The following is a 17,482-nucleotide window of genomic DNA, read 5'->3' on the forward strand; positions in this document are numbered from 1 at the left end:
GTGGAGCGGGATTATCGAGTGGGTGGTGCCCGTAGAAGTGCCGATGTTTAGGAAGGGGAGAATAGGGAATATTTCCAGGATAAGCAAAGTACATACCTATAAGAGAGAAGATCTTCGGTACACAGATTAGTGGAGTACGTATCTGTCTTTACAAGGGAACTAGGAAATGTAGGTGTATAGTGCCGCTATGCCTAGGTACTATGTACCATCGAGAGCTCAGCGCTGTTGTTGTAAAAGAACAAGTCCAAACCCCCTATCTAGCGGAAAAGACAAAATTCCACTTCAATTTGCATAATATTCATGGTATTCACAGCCCTCATAAACCTTCGTATATAGATATCCCTCTAAAATCCTTACCGCTCAAGAGCAGTCACAGCCTTAGGAATATACGGCTCCTCGAGATACTTAATCTCCTCAGGAGACAGCTGAACCTTAATAGCAGCAACAGCCTCATCAATCCGCTTCACACTGTGCAGTCCAAGAATAGGGTTCTCGCCAGGGTGAGTCAAAGACCAAGCGATAGCAATCTGAGCCATGCTAACGCCCTTCTTATTGGCGATTTCCTCCACCCGGTCGATAATAGCCTTATCAGCCTCGGACTCGCGACTACGGACAAACATCTTCAGCGCGCCGTCGGTATTCTCACGCACCGTCTCACGCGAGCCCCAGGGCCGAGCTAGCGCCCCACGGGCAATCGGTGACCACGGGATAATGCCTACTCCGGCGTCTTGGCAGTAAGGGATCATCTCGCGCTCTTCTTCGCGGAAGAGGAGGTTGTGGAAGTTTTGCATGCAGATGAACTTGTGCCAGCCGTTGCGCTCGGCGATGTTTTGTAGGGATTGGAATTCCCAGGCCGCCATCTGGTTGTAGGTTAATGTGGGAATCTTGGATATTTTTGGGGGGGGAGGGAAGGCGGATAAAAGATAGGGAAATAGGTAGGAGTGGAAGGGCACGATGAACATACCGAGCTAGCACCGATGTACCGAACCTTCCCGCTCTCGACTACGTCGTTGAGCGCCTTCATGATCTCCTCGCGCGGAGTATCCCGATCCAAACGGTGGATCTGCAGCACATCGATGTATGTACCCAGACGTTCCACGCTGGCATCGACGGCATCGAAGATATGCTTGCGCGACAAGCCGGTACGGTTGACGAAGGGGCCGTCGTTTGTGGCGGATGCGGCGATGGGTGGGAATTTGCCCTCATCGTCGACGCCGAAGAAACACTTGGTTAGGATTACCACGCGGTTGCGAGGGATGTTGTACTTCTTCAGGGCTTTTCCGACGACTTCCTCAGATTTGCCGTGGGAGTAGACGTCCGCCTAGACGGTAAATATTAGGAGCTTATTCGGTGATTTTCTAACAACGTCTTCATTTACCGTGTCCCAAGTGTTGATGCCCTGCTTGTAGGCATGTTCAATCAGGGGCAGTGAGTCTTCCTCGTCCAGGACCCAGTCTTGCCATTGATTGCTGCCATATCCCATTGTTCCAAGAATGATCTTAGAGATCTTTAGGCCTGAGTTTCCAAGGCTGTTATTTATTTGGCATCAGCGTTTTATTCGAGTAGAATGTGAGCCGGGGTCTGTACCGAACATATTCCATCTTATTATCGGCCATTGTGAAATTTGCGATTTGATGTATGTGAGCTCTAGCAATGAAAAAAAAAAAAAAGATTAGTTACTATAATTTATGTCTTGACCTTGATTCGCATTGAATATGACGTCAAACTCCAAGGTAAGCCCTGGAGCGGAGGGGAGCTCACCTGTCAACACAATTATGGATATTGGTGGAACAAGGAAACAAGGAAACAAGGAAAGAAACAGATGCGGAATTTCTTGGGTTTCTTTTCGACTAAATGAGTCAGAAGAGGTCCAAAATAGCTCATTAATAATCCAAGTGAATCTGCCGAAAACCACAAGCGTGGCTTAAATAACCGATGAATTACCGGGATCTCCACCTTAAAATGCTGATCGGTCCAGAACATCGGATGTCAAAGATCTACACAATGAAGCCAATGTATACATTTATCTTATACAATTACAATAATTCAGAAACGTAGCACGATCTCGGGTGGTATTAGTTTAGTTGTTGTACTAGCGTCTACAATAGAGATATATTCATAAATTTAACACGAAAACATATTGGATTCTTACAACCTTGGAGGCTAGCTATGCGTAGTTAAATTCCTCAACCCTTGATTGGTGGTTCACCAGGATACGACCATGCGCCCAACAAGTGTAAGACTTGGCTTGTCACACGATACAACACGTTGCTCGGTGGTGCAAGGACTCAAGAACCTGGCTCTACATTCCTTTCTGGCTTCTGGATATCAGTGGGGGGATGAACCCAGGGGAAATGATTGGGCACGAATCCATCAATTGTCACACCATTGCCGAAGCTTGCATATTTCTCATCCGGGTTCTCATAGACTAGATCGAAGTCTTCCCAACGGACAATCTCGGTTGCCGCATAGTAATGGAGGACAGTACCGGGCCAGGGAACAACCACCTTTCCATTGTCGTTCTTGTCTGTACCACCAAGGATGAGTCAATTCACAAAGCTAGGAACAAGGGGTAGGGATCTTTACTTACACCATGATTTGCATGGGCCTGACCAGACCATGTGAGGCATTCTCGACTGAACCCATTGGTTAAATGCACGTTGAGCCCGCTGCGTCACAGATACGGATCGCAGTTTGTCTGTTTGGAGTCGTGATAAGATTCGAATCATATAGTCGCTTGCTCTCTCGATGCCCGGGATAGCGGATCCATTTACAGGGCAGATTGGGGGGTTGAAGACTGTCCAAGTAAAACGGTTAAGCACAAAAGCCAACAAAAGCCATCCAAGTTCTTACCAAAAAAGTTAGGGAACTCAGCGACCATCGCAGCCATATAGCTCTCGCAAGGCCCCTCGCGATCCCAGTCTTCACTTAGCGATCGTCCAGCGCGGCCAGCGACTGGGAACCGTGGCTGGTATGGCTCGAATCCGGTGGCGTATACCAGTATGTCGCACTCGTAATCCGCTCCGGATTCAGTGATGAGGCTGTCCTCGGTCAGCTTATTGATTGAGTCATGCACGTACACGGCATTTGGCTTTTGCAACGCATCCAGATAGTGACCCCCGGGCGTAAAGCGACCCAGCTTCGAATTCTGGTAGGAGTGCATCCAAAAGATCGGGGCTTGTAATTTTGGACTTCATGAATAAATGTGCCAATAATGTGAAATTGGCTTGAGAGTTGGTCTCTCTCCATAGTCCCATGAAACTTGCGGCAAGTCTCTGCTCTAATGAGATGCAAAAGTCATAATAGCGCATAGGGTAAGCTTGGAGAGCCTGCTTCTGTTCGGTGGAGTCTAGATATAGATGAGCCCTTCTGTCGCTAATCCGTTTCTTTTTGTGGTAAGGCAAAACACTCACATTCGCGCTGGATGGTACCATCTTCAGCCAATGCATGTGGGAGAATCCACGTTGGGCCTCGCGCAATGTTTATTATTTGCGAAACAACTTGAGTGCCCGGAGGGTCAGCGTGGTCAGCGTGGCGTGTCTTCGGAGTGACTTTGCGACTCACCTGGCTGCAAAGCTGCCACGCACTGAATGGCGCTTGCACCATTCCCAACCACAATCACCCGCTTATCCTTGACAGTCATGTCAGCTGGCCAGTTTGCAGTGTGCACTTGGATTCCTCGGAAGTTTTTCTGGCCCTCAATCTTAGGGAATTTGTAGTTGTTCAACCGTCCGACGGCATAGACAAAGACATCAGCAAAGACGGTCTTTTCTTCGCCGCAAACCACGTTGCAGAGAACAACTTTCCATTTTGAGGAGTATTCATTCCATTGCGCCAAGATGCATTTGGTGTTAAACGTCATGAAGCGGCGGAGATTGTGCCTGTCGGCCACATCCTCCAGGTATTTGTGAATTTCCGGAGCCGGAGGATAAAGCGATGACCATGAGGGATTGGGTGCCCAATTAAACTGGTAAGTATGGGAAGGTAGATCGCATGTGCATCTATAGCCCAGCATTAGCGAACTCGTTCATCTGGTAACAAAGCTCGCAGGAATATAGTACATACCCAGGATATCGATTTTCATACCATGTACCCCCAAGGGAAGGATTTCTGTCATATATTTCGAGATCGATACCTGATAATGATGTGGTCGCGTCATGTGCGAATTGGATTCCTGAAATACTAGGACAATCTGTTAGAAGTGGTTATCGCCCGAGTTTAGTATGTACATACCCAGCACCGATAACCACAATCTTCAGCGGGCGTGCCACAAAAGCACTTGGAATGAGATCCATTGCAGGTGATTTGAAAGAAGATTACAGAAGAGAGAAAAAGAAGAGGAAGAGCTTCAGAGCTGAGAAGAACTGGGGAGATAGGTCATGATAACGTTTCTCGTCTTGTCTCGTCTTCTCCAGAACGACACGTGCTCCATAAAGAAAGGAATAACAGAGCGGGTGTACATCTTTCTTTGTTTACATGTATGGGCCTACATATTCTACTCCACGTGCCTATACGTACCGGATTTTCCCTGGCGTGTGGGGCTTTCCTATTTGAGCTGCCGCCGCTTTTATGAGGGTGCTCAGACTCAGGCTCACTTAGTAGATGTCAGCACGGGCTCAGATCAGTGATCATGCTCATATCAGTCACGTGCATAATCACTGTGAGTGCTCATTGGATGCTCTCTGATTACTTAGTGATGCCCAGTGTCCAATCAGTGAGGAACAGTGACGCACTCATCCCGCCGCAGACTATACCCAGAAAGGATTGTCCCTATAGGGCCGTTTATACTATGATAGTTAGTTCGTTGATAGCATTGCTGCTGGCCTTATTTTTTGAAGCACTACATCTTACCAAGAAAATACGTCATGACTAAGGGGCGTAGGATAGAGCGGAGAACTCCGTCCGTTTCAGGATGTTGTCTCCTTTTGTTTTCTAATTGAGAGCGACTCGAGGTCAAAGTCCCAGATATAAAAGCAGATCGTGTGCTAATATTAGCATATAATCATTCATATACCTTCTATTCAAGAATCTTTTACTTAGTGTTACGCACTAGCTAACTGGTCACAGTTAGGTTAGATAGGTTCAAGGTATACTCGCCTAAATACTCCTCGAATGGTCCAACGTCAATGATCGGGTCTCAACTGAGCTAATGCCGCGCAGGGCCTTACTGTAGCCTAAGTCCTTTTGAGCGATCAAGGAACTGATACCAGGTAGAGCGCCGAGTAGATCTATACCGGAGTATTGGTCTGCTCGTAAGTGTTGTCAAGTTATAATCAAGTAAAGAGTCACAGTAATCCAAAAGGTAAACACAAGTAACAATGTATGATTGAAGACAAAGAACTAGACAAAGTACAAGAGGGAGTGTCCTTATATATTCTTCGTTTCCTACTGCCTGATATACTCCTAGAGTATATCCGGGAGTCACCGTATACTTCTGCGTATACTGACGGAAAGCTGGTGTACGAACAATGTATGGTATAAATGACCAATATTGACAACTCTAACTAACTAAAATGACAAAACCCGCTATTTCAACAATCTGTGCGGACCATGATGACTAACTGTAATATGCACTTTTGTATGGTATGCCTGGTACCCAATGTCATATGATGTTTCCGGTATATTACCTTCGGACTTGGTATTCGATATACCCCCTAGTTCTTAAAGCCTACATTTTCCTAGCTTTAAGAGCTATTAATTCCTTCATTTCTAAGCCTTCTAATGGCTTCAATTCTATCAATTTCTACACTCTCTTCAAGCAGCCTCTGTTTCTCGGATTAGATAACTGATCTCTCTTATCCTAATTAGCTCTCTAAAGAGATACTGCTTCTATCTCGGAAGCGCTTTTATAAGGCTATCTACTAGTACAGCCGTAGTTAGAACCTAGTCAATATTAACTCGACCCTCGCTAACCTCCTATCTTATCTAGTAACGATTAATATTAATATATCGGAGCTTCGTATATATCGCTACCCCTTCTTTAGTTAATAAATCGATAGTTTGCTAGTTATTATATATAATAGATAGTAGGTAGTTAGGTTAGAAGCCTAATATAGAGAGGACTCGACTATTACGCACTAGCTAACTGGTCATAGTTAGGTTAGATAGGTTTAGGGTATACTTGCCTTAATACTCCTCGAATGGTCTAACGTTAATGATCGGGTCTTAACTAAGCTAACGCCGTATAGGGCCTTACTATAGCCTAAGTCCTTTTAAGCGATTAAGGAACTAATACTAGGTAGAGCGCCGAGTAGATCTATACCGGGGTATTAGTCTACTAGTAAGTATTATTAAGTTATAATTAAGTAAAGAGTTATAGTAATCTAAAAGGTAAATATAAGTAATAATATATAATTAAAGATAAGGGACTAAACTAGATATATAAATAAGTATCCTTATATATCCCTAAGTTCTTCCTATATAGAATAGTAAATAGTAGAATAGTAGAATCGCCTTAGTAGATTCTACTAATCTACTTACTACCCTTCTACTACCTATATAATTATATAGTACTAACTAACCGTCTTATTATATATTAGAGTATATTCTAATATGGCGAATAAGAGGCTAGAACCAGCTCCTTTACGGTTTGTTACGTGATCTTAATCTATTAGCTCTGGATGGCCTATTAGTGTGCCTAGTGGGTTACCACTGATTGGTAACGGATAGGTCCGTAATAGTAAACTACTAGTAAGATAACTAGATAGGACTACTACTAATAGTATAGCTAGTATATAATAATATAGCGTACTCTATAACTAACGAAATACTATTTTTTACGAATTATAGATATAATCTAATAGTATTCGGAGAACTAATTAATAAGATAGCCGTGGTAGAATTAGCGAGACTAAAGGCTAGCGGACTAAGAAAGCTATATATATAACTAGCTAGAAATATTGACTTTATTAATCTATATATAAAGAAATATTACGACGATTACTATAGAGAGGGACCTAACCTTAAGGAGGTAAAAAAGGTTTACCTATTATAATATAATATTAAAACTAAGCGATCTAGTAATAAATTAGACTACCTATAACTAGGACCGTTTAAAATTAAGGAAAAATTAGGACTAGTAAATTATCGCTTAAAGCTACTAAAAAGTATATAAAAACTCTATATAGTATTTTATATCTCGTTACTCGAACTAGTACTAGATAATACCGAAATTATAACTAATATAGAAATCGAGGAAACCGAAGACGAATATAAAGTCGAATAAATCCTATTAAATAGATAGTATAATAGTTAGTAATAACTCTTAGTTTAATAGAAAGGGTATCCTACCTTAGAAAATATATAGGAATCTATCTAGAATCTAAGGGGCTACTACTAGCTTATTTAATAGTATTACTAATAGACGAAAAAGACCCTTATATAGCGGAAAGTAAAAAGGGTATAAAACTAGATTTATCTTAGAAAGAAATAGATAGACTAGTAATCTCCGCTAATATCTAATTAAAGTTCGGATAGTTAGTAGTAGTAGTAAGCTACTTAAGATTAAGAGTAGAAGAGGAAGCCTACTCTAGGGATATTTATTTTTTATTAAGAATTTAAAGGAGTTTAGTATTATATTCCGATATTTTAAAACCCTTTTATTTTAGGAAGGATATTTATTTATATAACTAATATTATCTAGATATCGCTTCTTAGTATTATTTTTATTTATTTAATAATTTTTAATATAGCTTTATAAGATAAGCTTATAGTTTATTTAATTTAGGTTCTAATAAATCGAGTTTACTTTTATTTATTTTAAGATCCGAAGAAAGTTTAGTTTTAGTATAACGTAATAAATCCTATTTCTAACTAACGTATTTCACAAGCGAGCCGCCACCATAAGCGAGCCGCCATCTCCAAAACACATAGTAAATGCGATAGATTACAATTTGAGATCTTAACAACGTTAGCCTATGAGCACCTTAACTTGTAGTCTAATGACCTTTTGATAATATCTAGCCTCTTTAGAGAGTTTGGGAAATGTTTAGCTCTTATTTATCGAGATATATATATTTCTAGCTTATAATAATATAATTTTCCGTAAGTTTTGAAATAAGGCTAATATATTATTTCTATTTCTTGAAAGTGATATATAGTTTTAATAAGCCTTATCAAAAGTTATCGACAAGCAATAAAGCAAAACAAAAACGTGGTTGTTAAGATATAAATATAGAGAATGTCGCATTTACTATGTGTTTTGGAGATGGCGGCTCGCTTATAGTGGCGGCTCGCTTATGAAATACGTTAATATAAAAGTTACGCTTATATAAGCGACCTATACGAGTATATAAGGTATATTTCGAATATTAATAAGAACGGTCTATTAGATAAGTAATACTTACCGATTTATAATAATTATAAGAAATAGAGGTAGTAAAACTATTATCCTTAATATAAGTCGCCTAACGATAATAAGTATTAGAAGAATCGGAAGGAAGTTTAGGAGTAAGTAAGGAAATAGAGTTAGTCTTTCGTTTAGATATAATAAGGATATATTATTTTAAAAAAAAGAAATCTATTATTTATCTAAAGAGGGGTACTATAGCTTTATAAGTCTTAGGGACGAAACTCCTAGGAAGAGAGGAGGTAATATTATAGACCTATCTATTACTAATTAGTAGTAACCTACTAGGTATACTAATAGGCTATCGAGAGCTAACTAGTAGACCTATTAGTAGATTATATATAAAGCTTACTAAGTAAGAGTATAATCCGCCCTAAGCGGATCTACCTTATAGAAGATTTCTATTATATAGGTTACTCTACGTACTAGATAACTACCGCTTAGTATTACGTAATTATATAGGTAGTAGAAGGGTAGTAAGTAGATTAGTAAAATCCGCTAAAGCGATTCTACTATTCTACTATTTACTATTCTATATAGGAAGAACTTAGGGATATATAAGGATACTTATTTATATATCTAGTTTAGTTCTTTATCTTTAATTATATATTATTACTTATATTTACCTTTTAGATTACTATAACTCTTTACTTAATTATAACTTAATAATACTTACTAGTAGACTAATACCCTAGTATAGATCTACTCGGCGCTCTACCTAGTATTAGTTCCTTAATCGTTTAAAAGGACTTAGGTATTACGCACTAGCTAACTGGTCACAGTTAGGTTAGATAGGTTTAGGGTATACTTACTTTAATACTCCTCGAATAGTCTAACGCCAATGATCGGGTCGTAACTAAGCTATTGCCGCGTAGGGCCTTACTATAGCTTAAGTCCTTTTGAGCGATTAAGGAACTGATACTAGGTAGAGCGCCGAGTAGATCTATACCGGAGTATTAGTCTACTCGTAAGTATTATTAAGTTATAATTAAGTAGAGAGTTATAGTAATCTAAAAGGTAAATATAAGTAATAATATATGATTAAAGACGAAGAACTAAACTAGATATATAAATAAGTATCCTTATATATCCCTAAGTTCTTCCTATATAGAATAGTAGATAGTAGAATAGTAGAATCGCCTTAGCGGATTCTACTAATCTACTTACTACCTTTCTACTACCTATATAATCATATAATACTAAGTAGCGGTTGTCTAGTATATAGAGTAACCTATATATCGGAAATCCTCTATAGGGTAGGTCCGCTTAGGGCGGATTATACTCTTACTTAGTAAGCTTATATATAATCTATTAATAGGTATCCTAGTTAGCTCTCGATAGCCTATTAGTATACTTAGTAGGTTACTACTAATTAGTAACGGATAGGTCCGTAATATTACCTCCCCTCTTCTTAGGAGTTTCGTCCCTGAGACTTATAAAGCTACGGTATCCCCCCTTAGGTAGGTAATAGATTTCTTTTCCTTAAAATAATACTTCCTTATTATATCTAAACGAAAGGCTAACTCTATTTCCTTACTTACTCCTAAACTTCCCTCCGATTCTTCTAATACTTATTATCGTTAGGCGACTTATATTAAGGATAATAGTTTTATTACCTCTATTTCTTACGATTATTATAAATCGGTAGGTATTACTTATCTAATAGATCGTTCTCGTTAATATTCGAAATATACTTCGTATACTCGCGTAGGTTATTTATATAAGCGTAACTTTTATACTAGTTAGGAATAGGATTTATTACGTTATATTAAAACTAAACTTTCTTTAGATCTTAAAACGAATAAAAGTAAACTCGATTTATTAGAACCTAAGTTAAGTAAACTATAAGCTTATCTCGTAGAGCTATATTAAAAATTGTTAAATAAATAAAAATAATACTAGGAAGTAATATCTAGCTAACGTCGGTTATATAAATAAATATCCTTCCTAAAATAAAAGGGTTTTAAAATATTAGAGTATAATACTAAACTCCTTTAAATTCTCGATAAAAAGTAAATATCCTTAGAATAGGCTTCCCTTTCTACTCTCGATCTCGAGTAGCTTACTACTACTACCGATTATCCGAACTTTAATTAGATATTAGCGGAGATTACTAATCTCTTTATTTTTTTTTAGGATAAATCCGGTTTCGTACCCTCCTCGCTTTCTATTATATAGGGGTCCTTTTCGCCTATTAGTAATACTATTAAATAAGCTAGTAGTAGCCCTTTAGGTTCTAGATAGGTTCCTATATATTTTCTAAGGTAGGATATCCTTTCTACTAAACTAAAAGTTATTACTAATTATTATACTATCTATCCGATAGGATTCGTTCGACTTTATATTCGTCCTCGGTTTCCTCGATTTCTACGTTAGTTATAATTTCGGCGTTATTTAGTACTAGTTCGAGTAACGAGATATAAAATACTATATAGAGTTTTTATATACTTTCGGGTAGCTTTAAGCGATAATTTACTAGTCCTAATTTTTCCTTAATTTTAAACGGTCCTAGTCGTAGGTAGTCTAACTTATTATTAGGTTACTTAGTTTTAATATTATATCGTAATAGGTAAACCTTTTCTCCCTCCTTAAGGTTAGGTCCCTCTCTATAGTAGTCGTCGTAATATTTCTTTATATATAGATTAATAAAGTTAATATCTCTAGCTAGTTACGTATATAACTTTCTTAGTCCGCTAGTCTTTAGTCTCGCTAATTCTACTACGGCTATTTTATTAATTAGTTCTCTAAATACTATTAGATTATATCTATAGTTCGTAAAGAATAGTATTTTATTAGTCGTAGAGTACGTTATATTATTATATACTAGCTATACTATTAGTAGTAGTCCTATCTAGTTATCTTACTAGTAGTTTATATAGTATTGTAGGTACTATTTTAGTATCTAGTTTACTCTTTCTATCTAACCGTTAGTCTATAGGTAGTATATAGTAGAGAGTCTAAGCTTAATACCTATCTAATCTATAAAAGACTTCTATATATTCGATATAAATAGCTTATCTCTATCTAATATAATCTTACTCGGTATCCTATAGTTTATAACTATATATCGAAGTATAATATTCGCTATTTAATTAGTATTAATAGTTTCTATAGTTAGAATTATATAGGCGTACTTAGTAAGCCTATCGACTATAACTATAATTATATTATATCTATCTAAGATTAGTAACTTTATAATAAAGTCTATTATAATCTATTCCTATAGTTAGGTTAGTATCTTAGATAACTATAATTCTCTATAAGGTATATATCGTATAGGTTTATTTCTTTAGTACGTATTATAAACGCGGATATAGAATCGAACCTTTCGCTATATATTTAGAAAATAATAATTTCGTATAATATATTCGATAGTTTTTTCTACTCTTATATATCTATATAAGATATTATTATAGTATCGACGTATAACCTCTTCTTTTAACTTACTTAGAATATATATTAATCTATATATATAGAGTAATCCTTAGTCGTCCTTAGTAAGTTTTCTACCCTTCTTAACGAGTTAATTAATCGTATCTTCCTCTAATATATCTTTGATTTTCTATAAGAAGTCGTTATCTTTAACTTCTATTATTATAGCTAGTAACTATTTATTATATAAAATAGTATTATTAGAGTTTTATCTTAATATAGTAGGGTCTACTATCTTAGTTCCTAATTTGTAATCTAGTCGTCTACTTAAAGCGTCGGCTTATCCGTTCTCTATTCCTTTATAGTATTCGATTTTAAAATTATATTATATAAGGGTTTCGGCCTATCGCGCTTATTATCTTATTAACTTCTTTATTATAGTAAAGAATATAAAGTTTTTATAATCGGTCTTAACTATTACTATATATTTTGCTTCTTTTAGATATATTCTCTAGACTTAGAACGCTAATACTATAGCTAATAGTTCTTTATTATATATATTGTAGTTAAGTTCTACTAGAATTATTTTCCTCGACTAAAATATAACTAGTCGGTACTTACTATTAGTTCCCGGCTACGTTAGTCTTACTTCTAGAGTATAGTCTAATATATTAGTTTCTATAATAATTAGTCGGTTATAGCTAAACGTAGCTATAATTATTCCTTTATTAAAGAGTTCCTTAAGGTCCTAGAACGATTTATCTATTACCTTATCCTATATAAATTTCTAATCTTTCTTAGTAAGATAATAGAGTCTTAATACGACTCCGGCGTATCTATCGATAATCTTTCGGTAATAATTAGCTAGACTAAGAAATTATTATACTTTCTTTATATTTTTAGGTATCGGCTATTCTATAATACTTTTAATCTTATCTTCTTCTATCCCTAGTCCTTTAGGGATAATATAATATCCGAGGAAAGTCGTTTCTTAAACGTAGAATTCGTATTTCTTTAATTTAAGAGTAACTTCTACTTCTCTCCGCTTCTATAATATAAGTCTATTATATTTAATATAATCTTCGAGTATTTCTAAAAAGACTAAAATATTATCTAGATACGCGATAATAAAGATATCTAAATATTCTTTAATCGCTTTAAAGATAAAGCGTTAGAATATTACCGGTATATTAGTAAGGCCGAAAGGTATAACCTTATATTTATAATATCCGAACTTAGTTCTAAATACCGTTTTCTATTTATAGCCTAGCGTAATCCTAATACGATAGTAGGTATTAGTAATATTATACTTCGAAAAGTACTTAGTATATCTAATCCTATTTTATATTTTATTAATTAAAGGTAGTAGGTATCGATCTTTAATAGTAATCGAATTTAAATATCGGTAATCTATATAAAGTCGAAGACTCCTATCCTTCTTTAGTATAAAAATAATAGGGTATCTAGCCTCTAACTTTAAAACTTAGATATATCTCTTTAATAGATTTTCCTTAATATAATCCTTAAGTATATCGGACTTCTTTTATAATAGCTAATAAATAGGTATAAAAGTTAGTTTAGTACTTTCTATTATATTAATCTTATAATTAAAAGGTCTATATTTCGGTAATACTCTATTAGCCGGTACTATAAAAATATCTATAAACTCCTAGTATTCCTTCGGAATCCTAGGTATATCGCTAGTTATATATAGCTTCTTATATCTAATTATTATATAGTCCTTTAACTCCTAGTCGGATATATCTAGTGATTATTCTATAGTATCTAGGGCGACGCCTATAACTAATACTCTAGTCCTCTTACTTCGGGACTATTTACTACGCTTATTTTATTAGGTAGACTTCTATCGATATATTTCGTACTCGTCGTATTCTTATATATACTTATACCTATCGAAGGTAATTCGTCCTAACTATTAATCGATATTTAGGTTATACTTCCTAAGCTATAGAATACCTAGAATAATATTATAGTCTCTCGTTTCTAGGATATTAAACTATATTAATTTTAGATACCTATAGATAGATATAGGTAATATAATAGTTTCTTCGCTAACTCCTCCTAAGAGTACTTCTCCGTTAAGTCTTACGACTAGTATTACGTATAGTAGGGGTTTAGTTATAACTTATTAATCGTCTTTAAACCTTATATTTATAAAGTTATTAGTAGCTCCTAAGTCGATAAGAGTCTATACTATCCCTATTAGTAGATTTATATATAGTTTAATATATATTCCTAATAGTATTACCGCTAGATATATTATTAGTCGATCCTTATAATCGTATATCTAGCGTCTATTATACTAAATTCCTTAGTATTCTTTCGTCTATTATAGCTTCTTTATCTATCGTAGTAGTTTTAGTTCGATATCGTAATCTAACTTTACTAACCTATAAATAGTATATATTTTGTTATAGTATATAATACTAGCTATCTTACTATATCCTAGGTATCGCGTATATCCTTTATACGTATAAGTAGAATTTTCGTAAGGGTATCCTATTAGGTTGTCGCCTTCCTTAATTACGTTAATAAAGTATTAGTCTAGTCTACTAGGCTATATCTTTCCTTCGAGATATCCTATAAGCTCTTTAGCTTCTTTATTATCGTAATAGTTCGTAGGGCTTTCTATTAGTATCTCTAGGATAGTTTAATCTATTCTAGGAAGCGTATCTAGCGTTCCTAGATTACTATTAGCTCTAGGGATCGGGTTCTATATCTCCGCGGGCCCTATATTATTAGTTATAAGATACTTAGGGTCTTAGGACTTCTTTATTCCTATATCCGTAGTCTCTAGTCCTAGCGGGTCTTATAACCGCTAACTAAGGTCCTCCTTAGCTGTAAGTCCTATTAGGTCCTAGGTTAGTACCTAGGGTATATACTATATCTACCCTTAACTTTCTACTATATCCTAATCGATTTCTAGATAATCGAGTTCTAGCTCGTCGGCTAACCCTTTAATATATAGGTTGCCTACCGTTATCTCTTCTAGGCTTAGGTTAGTCTATCTTACTAAGAGATCTTCTAAGAGTTCGTCTTTTAGGTCTATAGCGACTCGCCTTTTCTATCTAAGGCTATCGATAAGGGTCCCGACCTACCCTCCTAGGTCGCCCTATTACTTATTAGGGTATATTTCCTCCTAGTATTCTTAACTAACGCTTATTCCTTCGGCGCTAGTATCTATACTAGTAGTAGCCTTTCCCTCTTAGGTCGCTTATAGTACTTCGTATATCGCCTATATATATTACCGTTTTTTATACGGTTTCTTCTATTTATATTCTCTTATATAGTATCCTAGTTTCCTATAGGTAAAGTAAAGATTCTTCTATCGACGCTTATCTTATTCTTCCTATATTGCGTCGAGGTCTATCGGTATTAGGCTATATAGGTCTATATATCTCGCCGGCTAAGGCGTAGACTATCTAGGTCGGCTATTGTTCTAGCGATACTAGATAGGTAGTCGCTATCCGCCTATTCTCTACTATCTTATTTCGCGACGTTATATCTCGCGATCGTAGATTCGATTATCGATTTTAACTATAATACCGATAATCTTATCTAGCGTATTTAGTCGATTATTATATACTAGTTCGTCCTTAACGTATTCTTTTAGTCTATCTTCGAAGACTAAAATAAAATAGTCCTTATCCTAGTTTAGGTATAAGATAATTTATTAAAACTTAGCGGTATATACGCTAACTAAGGTAGTTTATCGTAGGCGTCGAAGGCGTTATTTAGCCGTTCGTTTCGCGTCGATATTACTAAACGTAAGTTTAATTCGTTCCTTAAACTTATTATAGCTATTAAATACTTCCTAGATAAAGTCGCTCTAGACTTTTTAGTCGGTTTCTTTTTAAAACTCGCGTAGGAATAGTTCGAACTAATCGAAGGCTAGTCCTCGGAGGAAGGTCGATATATAGATAACCTTATTAGCTTCTATAAATAGCTTAGATCGGTTAACCCGTTAGTTTATATCTAGTTAAGTAAAGAACGATCGAAGCTTAGATTATATTCTATTAAAGAATTTAGGTTATAGAATCTTAACTATAGAGACCGGACGTTAGTTCTTTAGGGTTAAGATTTACTCCTATAATTACTAGATTATCTTAGCTATCTACTAAAGGCTAGGCGTATTACTTTATATAGAAGTACCGCTACCGATAGTCGAGTCGTTAACTATATTATCTTATTATAACTCGAAACTTAATTCGAGACGGTCTTTAATATATTACGTACTAGCTAACTAGTTATAGTTAGGTTAGATAGGTTTAGGGTATACTTACTTTAATACTCCTCGAATAGTCTAATACTAATAATCGGGTCGTAACTAAGCTATTACTATATAGGGCCTTACTATAGCCTAAGTCCTTTTAAGCGATTAAAGAACTAATATTAGATAGAGCGCCGAGTAGATCTATACTAGAGTATTAGTCTACTTATAAGTATTATTAAGTTATAATTAAGTAGAGAGTTATAGTAATCTAAAAGGTAAATATAAGTAATAATATATAATTAAAGACGAAGAACTAAACTAGATATATAAATAAGTGTCCTTATATATCCCTAAGTTCTTCCTATATAGAATAGTAGATAGTAGAATAGTAGAATCGCCTTAGCGGATTCTACTAATCTACTTACTACCTTTCTACTATCTATATAATCACGTGATACTAAGCAGCGGTTGTCTAGTACGTAGAGCAACCTATATATCGGAAATCCTCTACGGGGTAGGTCCGCTTAGGGCGGATTATGCTCTTACTTAGTGAGCTTATACGTAATCTACTGATAGGTATCCTAGTTGGCTCTCGATGGCCTATTGGTATGCCTGGTGGGTCACTACTGATTGGTGACGGATAGGTCCGTAATATTAGGCTATAGTAAGGCCCTACGCGGTATTAGCTTAGTTACGATCTGATTATTAACGTTAGACTATTCGAGGAGTATTAAGGTAAGTATACCCTAAACCTATCTAACCTAACTATAACTAGTTAGCTAGTGCGTAACACTACTATTCTATATAGGAATAAATTATAATAAACTTTATTATAAAATTATTAGTTTTAAATAGGTATAATATAATTATAGTTATAATTAATAGACTTACTAAGTATATTTATATAATTCTAACTATAGAAACTATTAATCCTAATTAAATAGCGAATATTATACTTCGATATATAATCGCGAACTATAAGATACTAAGATTGATTATATCGGATAGAGATAAATTATTTATATTAAATATATAGAAGTCTTTTATAGACTAGATAGATATTAAGCTTAAACTATCTACTATATACTATTTATAAATTAATAGATAAATAAAAAGAGTAAATTAAATAGTAAAATAGTACCTATAATACTATATAAATTACTAATAAAATAACTAGATAAGACTACTACTAATAGTATAGTTAATATATAATAATATAGCGTACTCTATAATTAATAAAATACTATTTTTTACGAATTATAGATATAATCTAATAGTATTTAGAGAATTAATTAATAAGATAGCTATAGTAGAATTAGCGAGACTAAAAGCTAATAGATTAAAAGAGTTATATATATAACTAGCTAGAGATATTAATTTTATTAATCTATATATAAAGAAATATTATAATAATTATTATAAAGAGGGACTTAATCTTAAGAAGGGAGAAAAGATTTATCTATTATAATATAATATTAAAACTAAATAACCTAGTAATAAATTAGACTACTTATAATTAGAACTATTTA

At 35.2% G+C, this 17,482-nt stretch overlaps 2 protein-coding genes across 2 annotated transcripts; both read right to left on the bottom strand.

Moving 5' to 3' along the window:
- Positions 1–353: 353 nt before the first annotated feature.
- N7537_007908 (aldo/keto reductase) lies at positions 354–1,616 on the bottom strand (the record flags this gene model as incomplete). The annotated part of the gene is made up of 4 exons (XM_056898963.1): positions 354–860; positions 965–1,321; positions 1,379–1,529; positions 1,588–1,616. The coding sequence occupies 4 exons, from the start codon at positions 1,614–1,616 to the stop codon at positions 354–356; spliced, it is 1,044 nt and encodes a 347-aa protein (XP_056751039.1).
- Positions 1,617–2,288: 672 nt separating this feature from the next.
- On the bottom strand, positions 2,289–4,295 carry N7537_007909 (flavin-containing monooxygenase; the record flags this gene model as incomplete). Its single annotated transcript, XM_056898964.1, has 8 exons — positions 2,289–2,527; positions 2,591–2,797; positions 2,854–3,041; positions 3,118–3,349; positions 3,414–3,500; positions 3,565–4,001; positions 4,066–4,182; positions 4,234–4,295. The coding sequence occupies 8 exons, from the start codon at positions 4,293–4,295 to the stop codon at positions 2,289–2,291; spliced, it is 1,569 nt and encodes a 522-aa protein (XP_056751040.1).
- Between the last annotated feature and the right edge of the window lie 13,187 nt (positions 4,296–17,482).

This window comes from Penicillium hordei (genome assembly GCF_028827395.1).
Source record: "Penicillium hordei strain IBT 12815 chromosome Unknown utg000004l_segment0_segment0, whole genome shotgun sequence".
In the NCBI taxonomy this organism is placed as follows: Eukaryota; Fungi; Ascomycota; class Eurotiomycetes; order Eurotiales; family Aspergillaceae; genus Penicillium; species Penicillium hordei.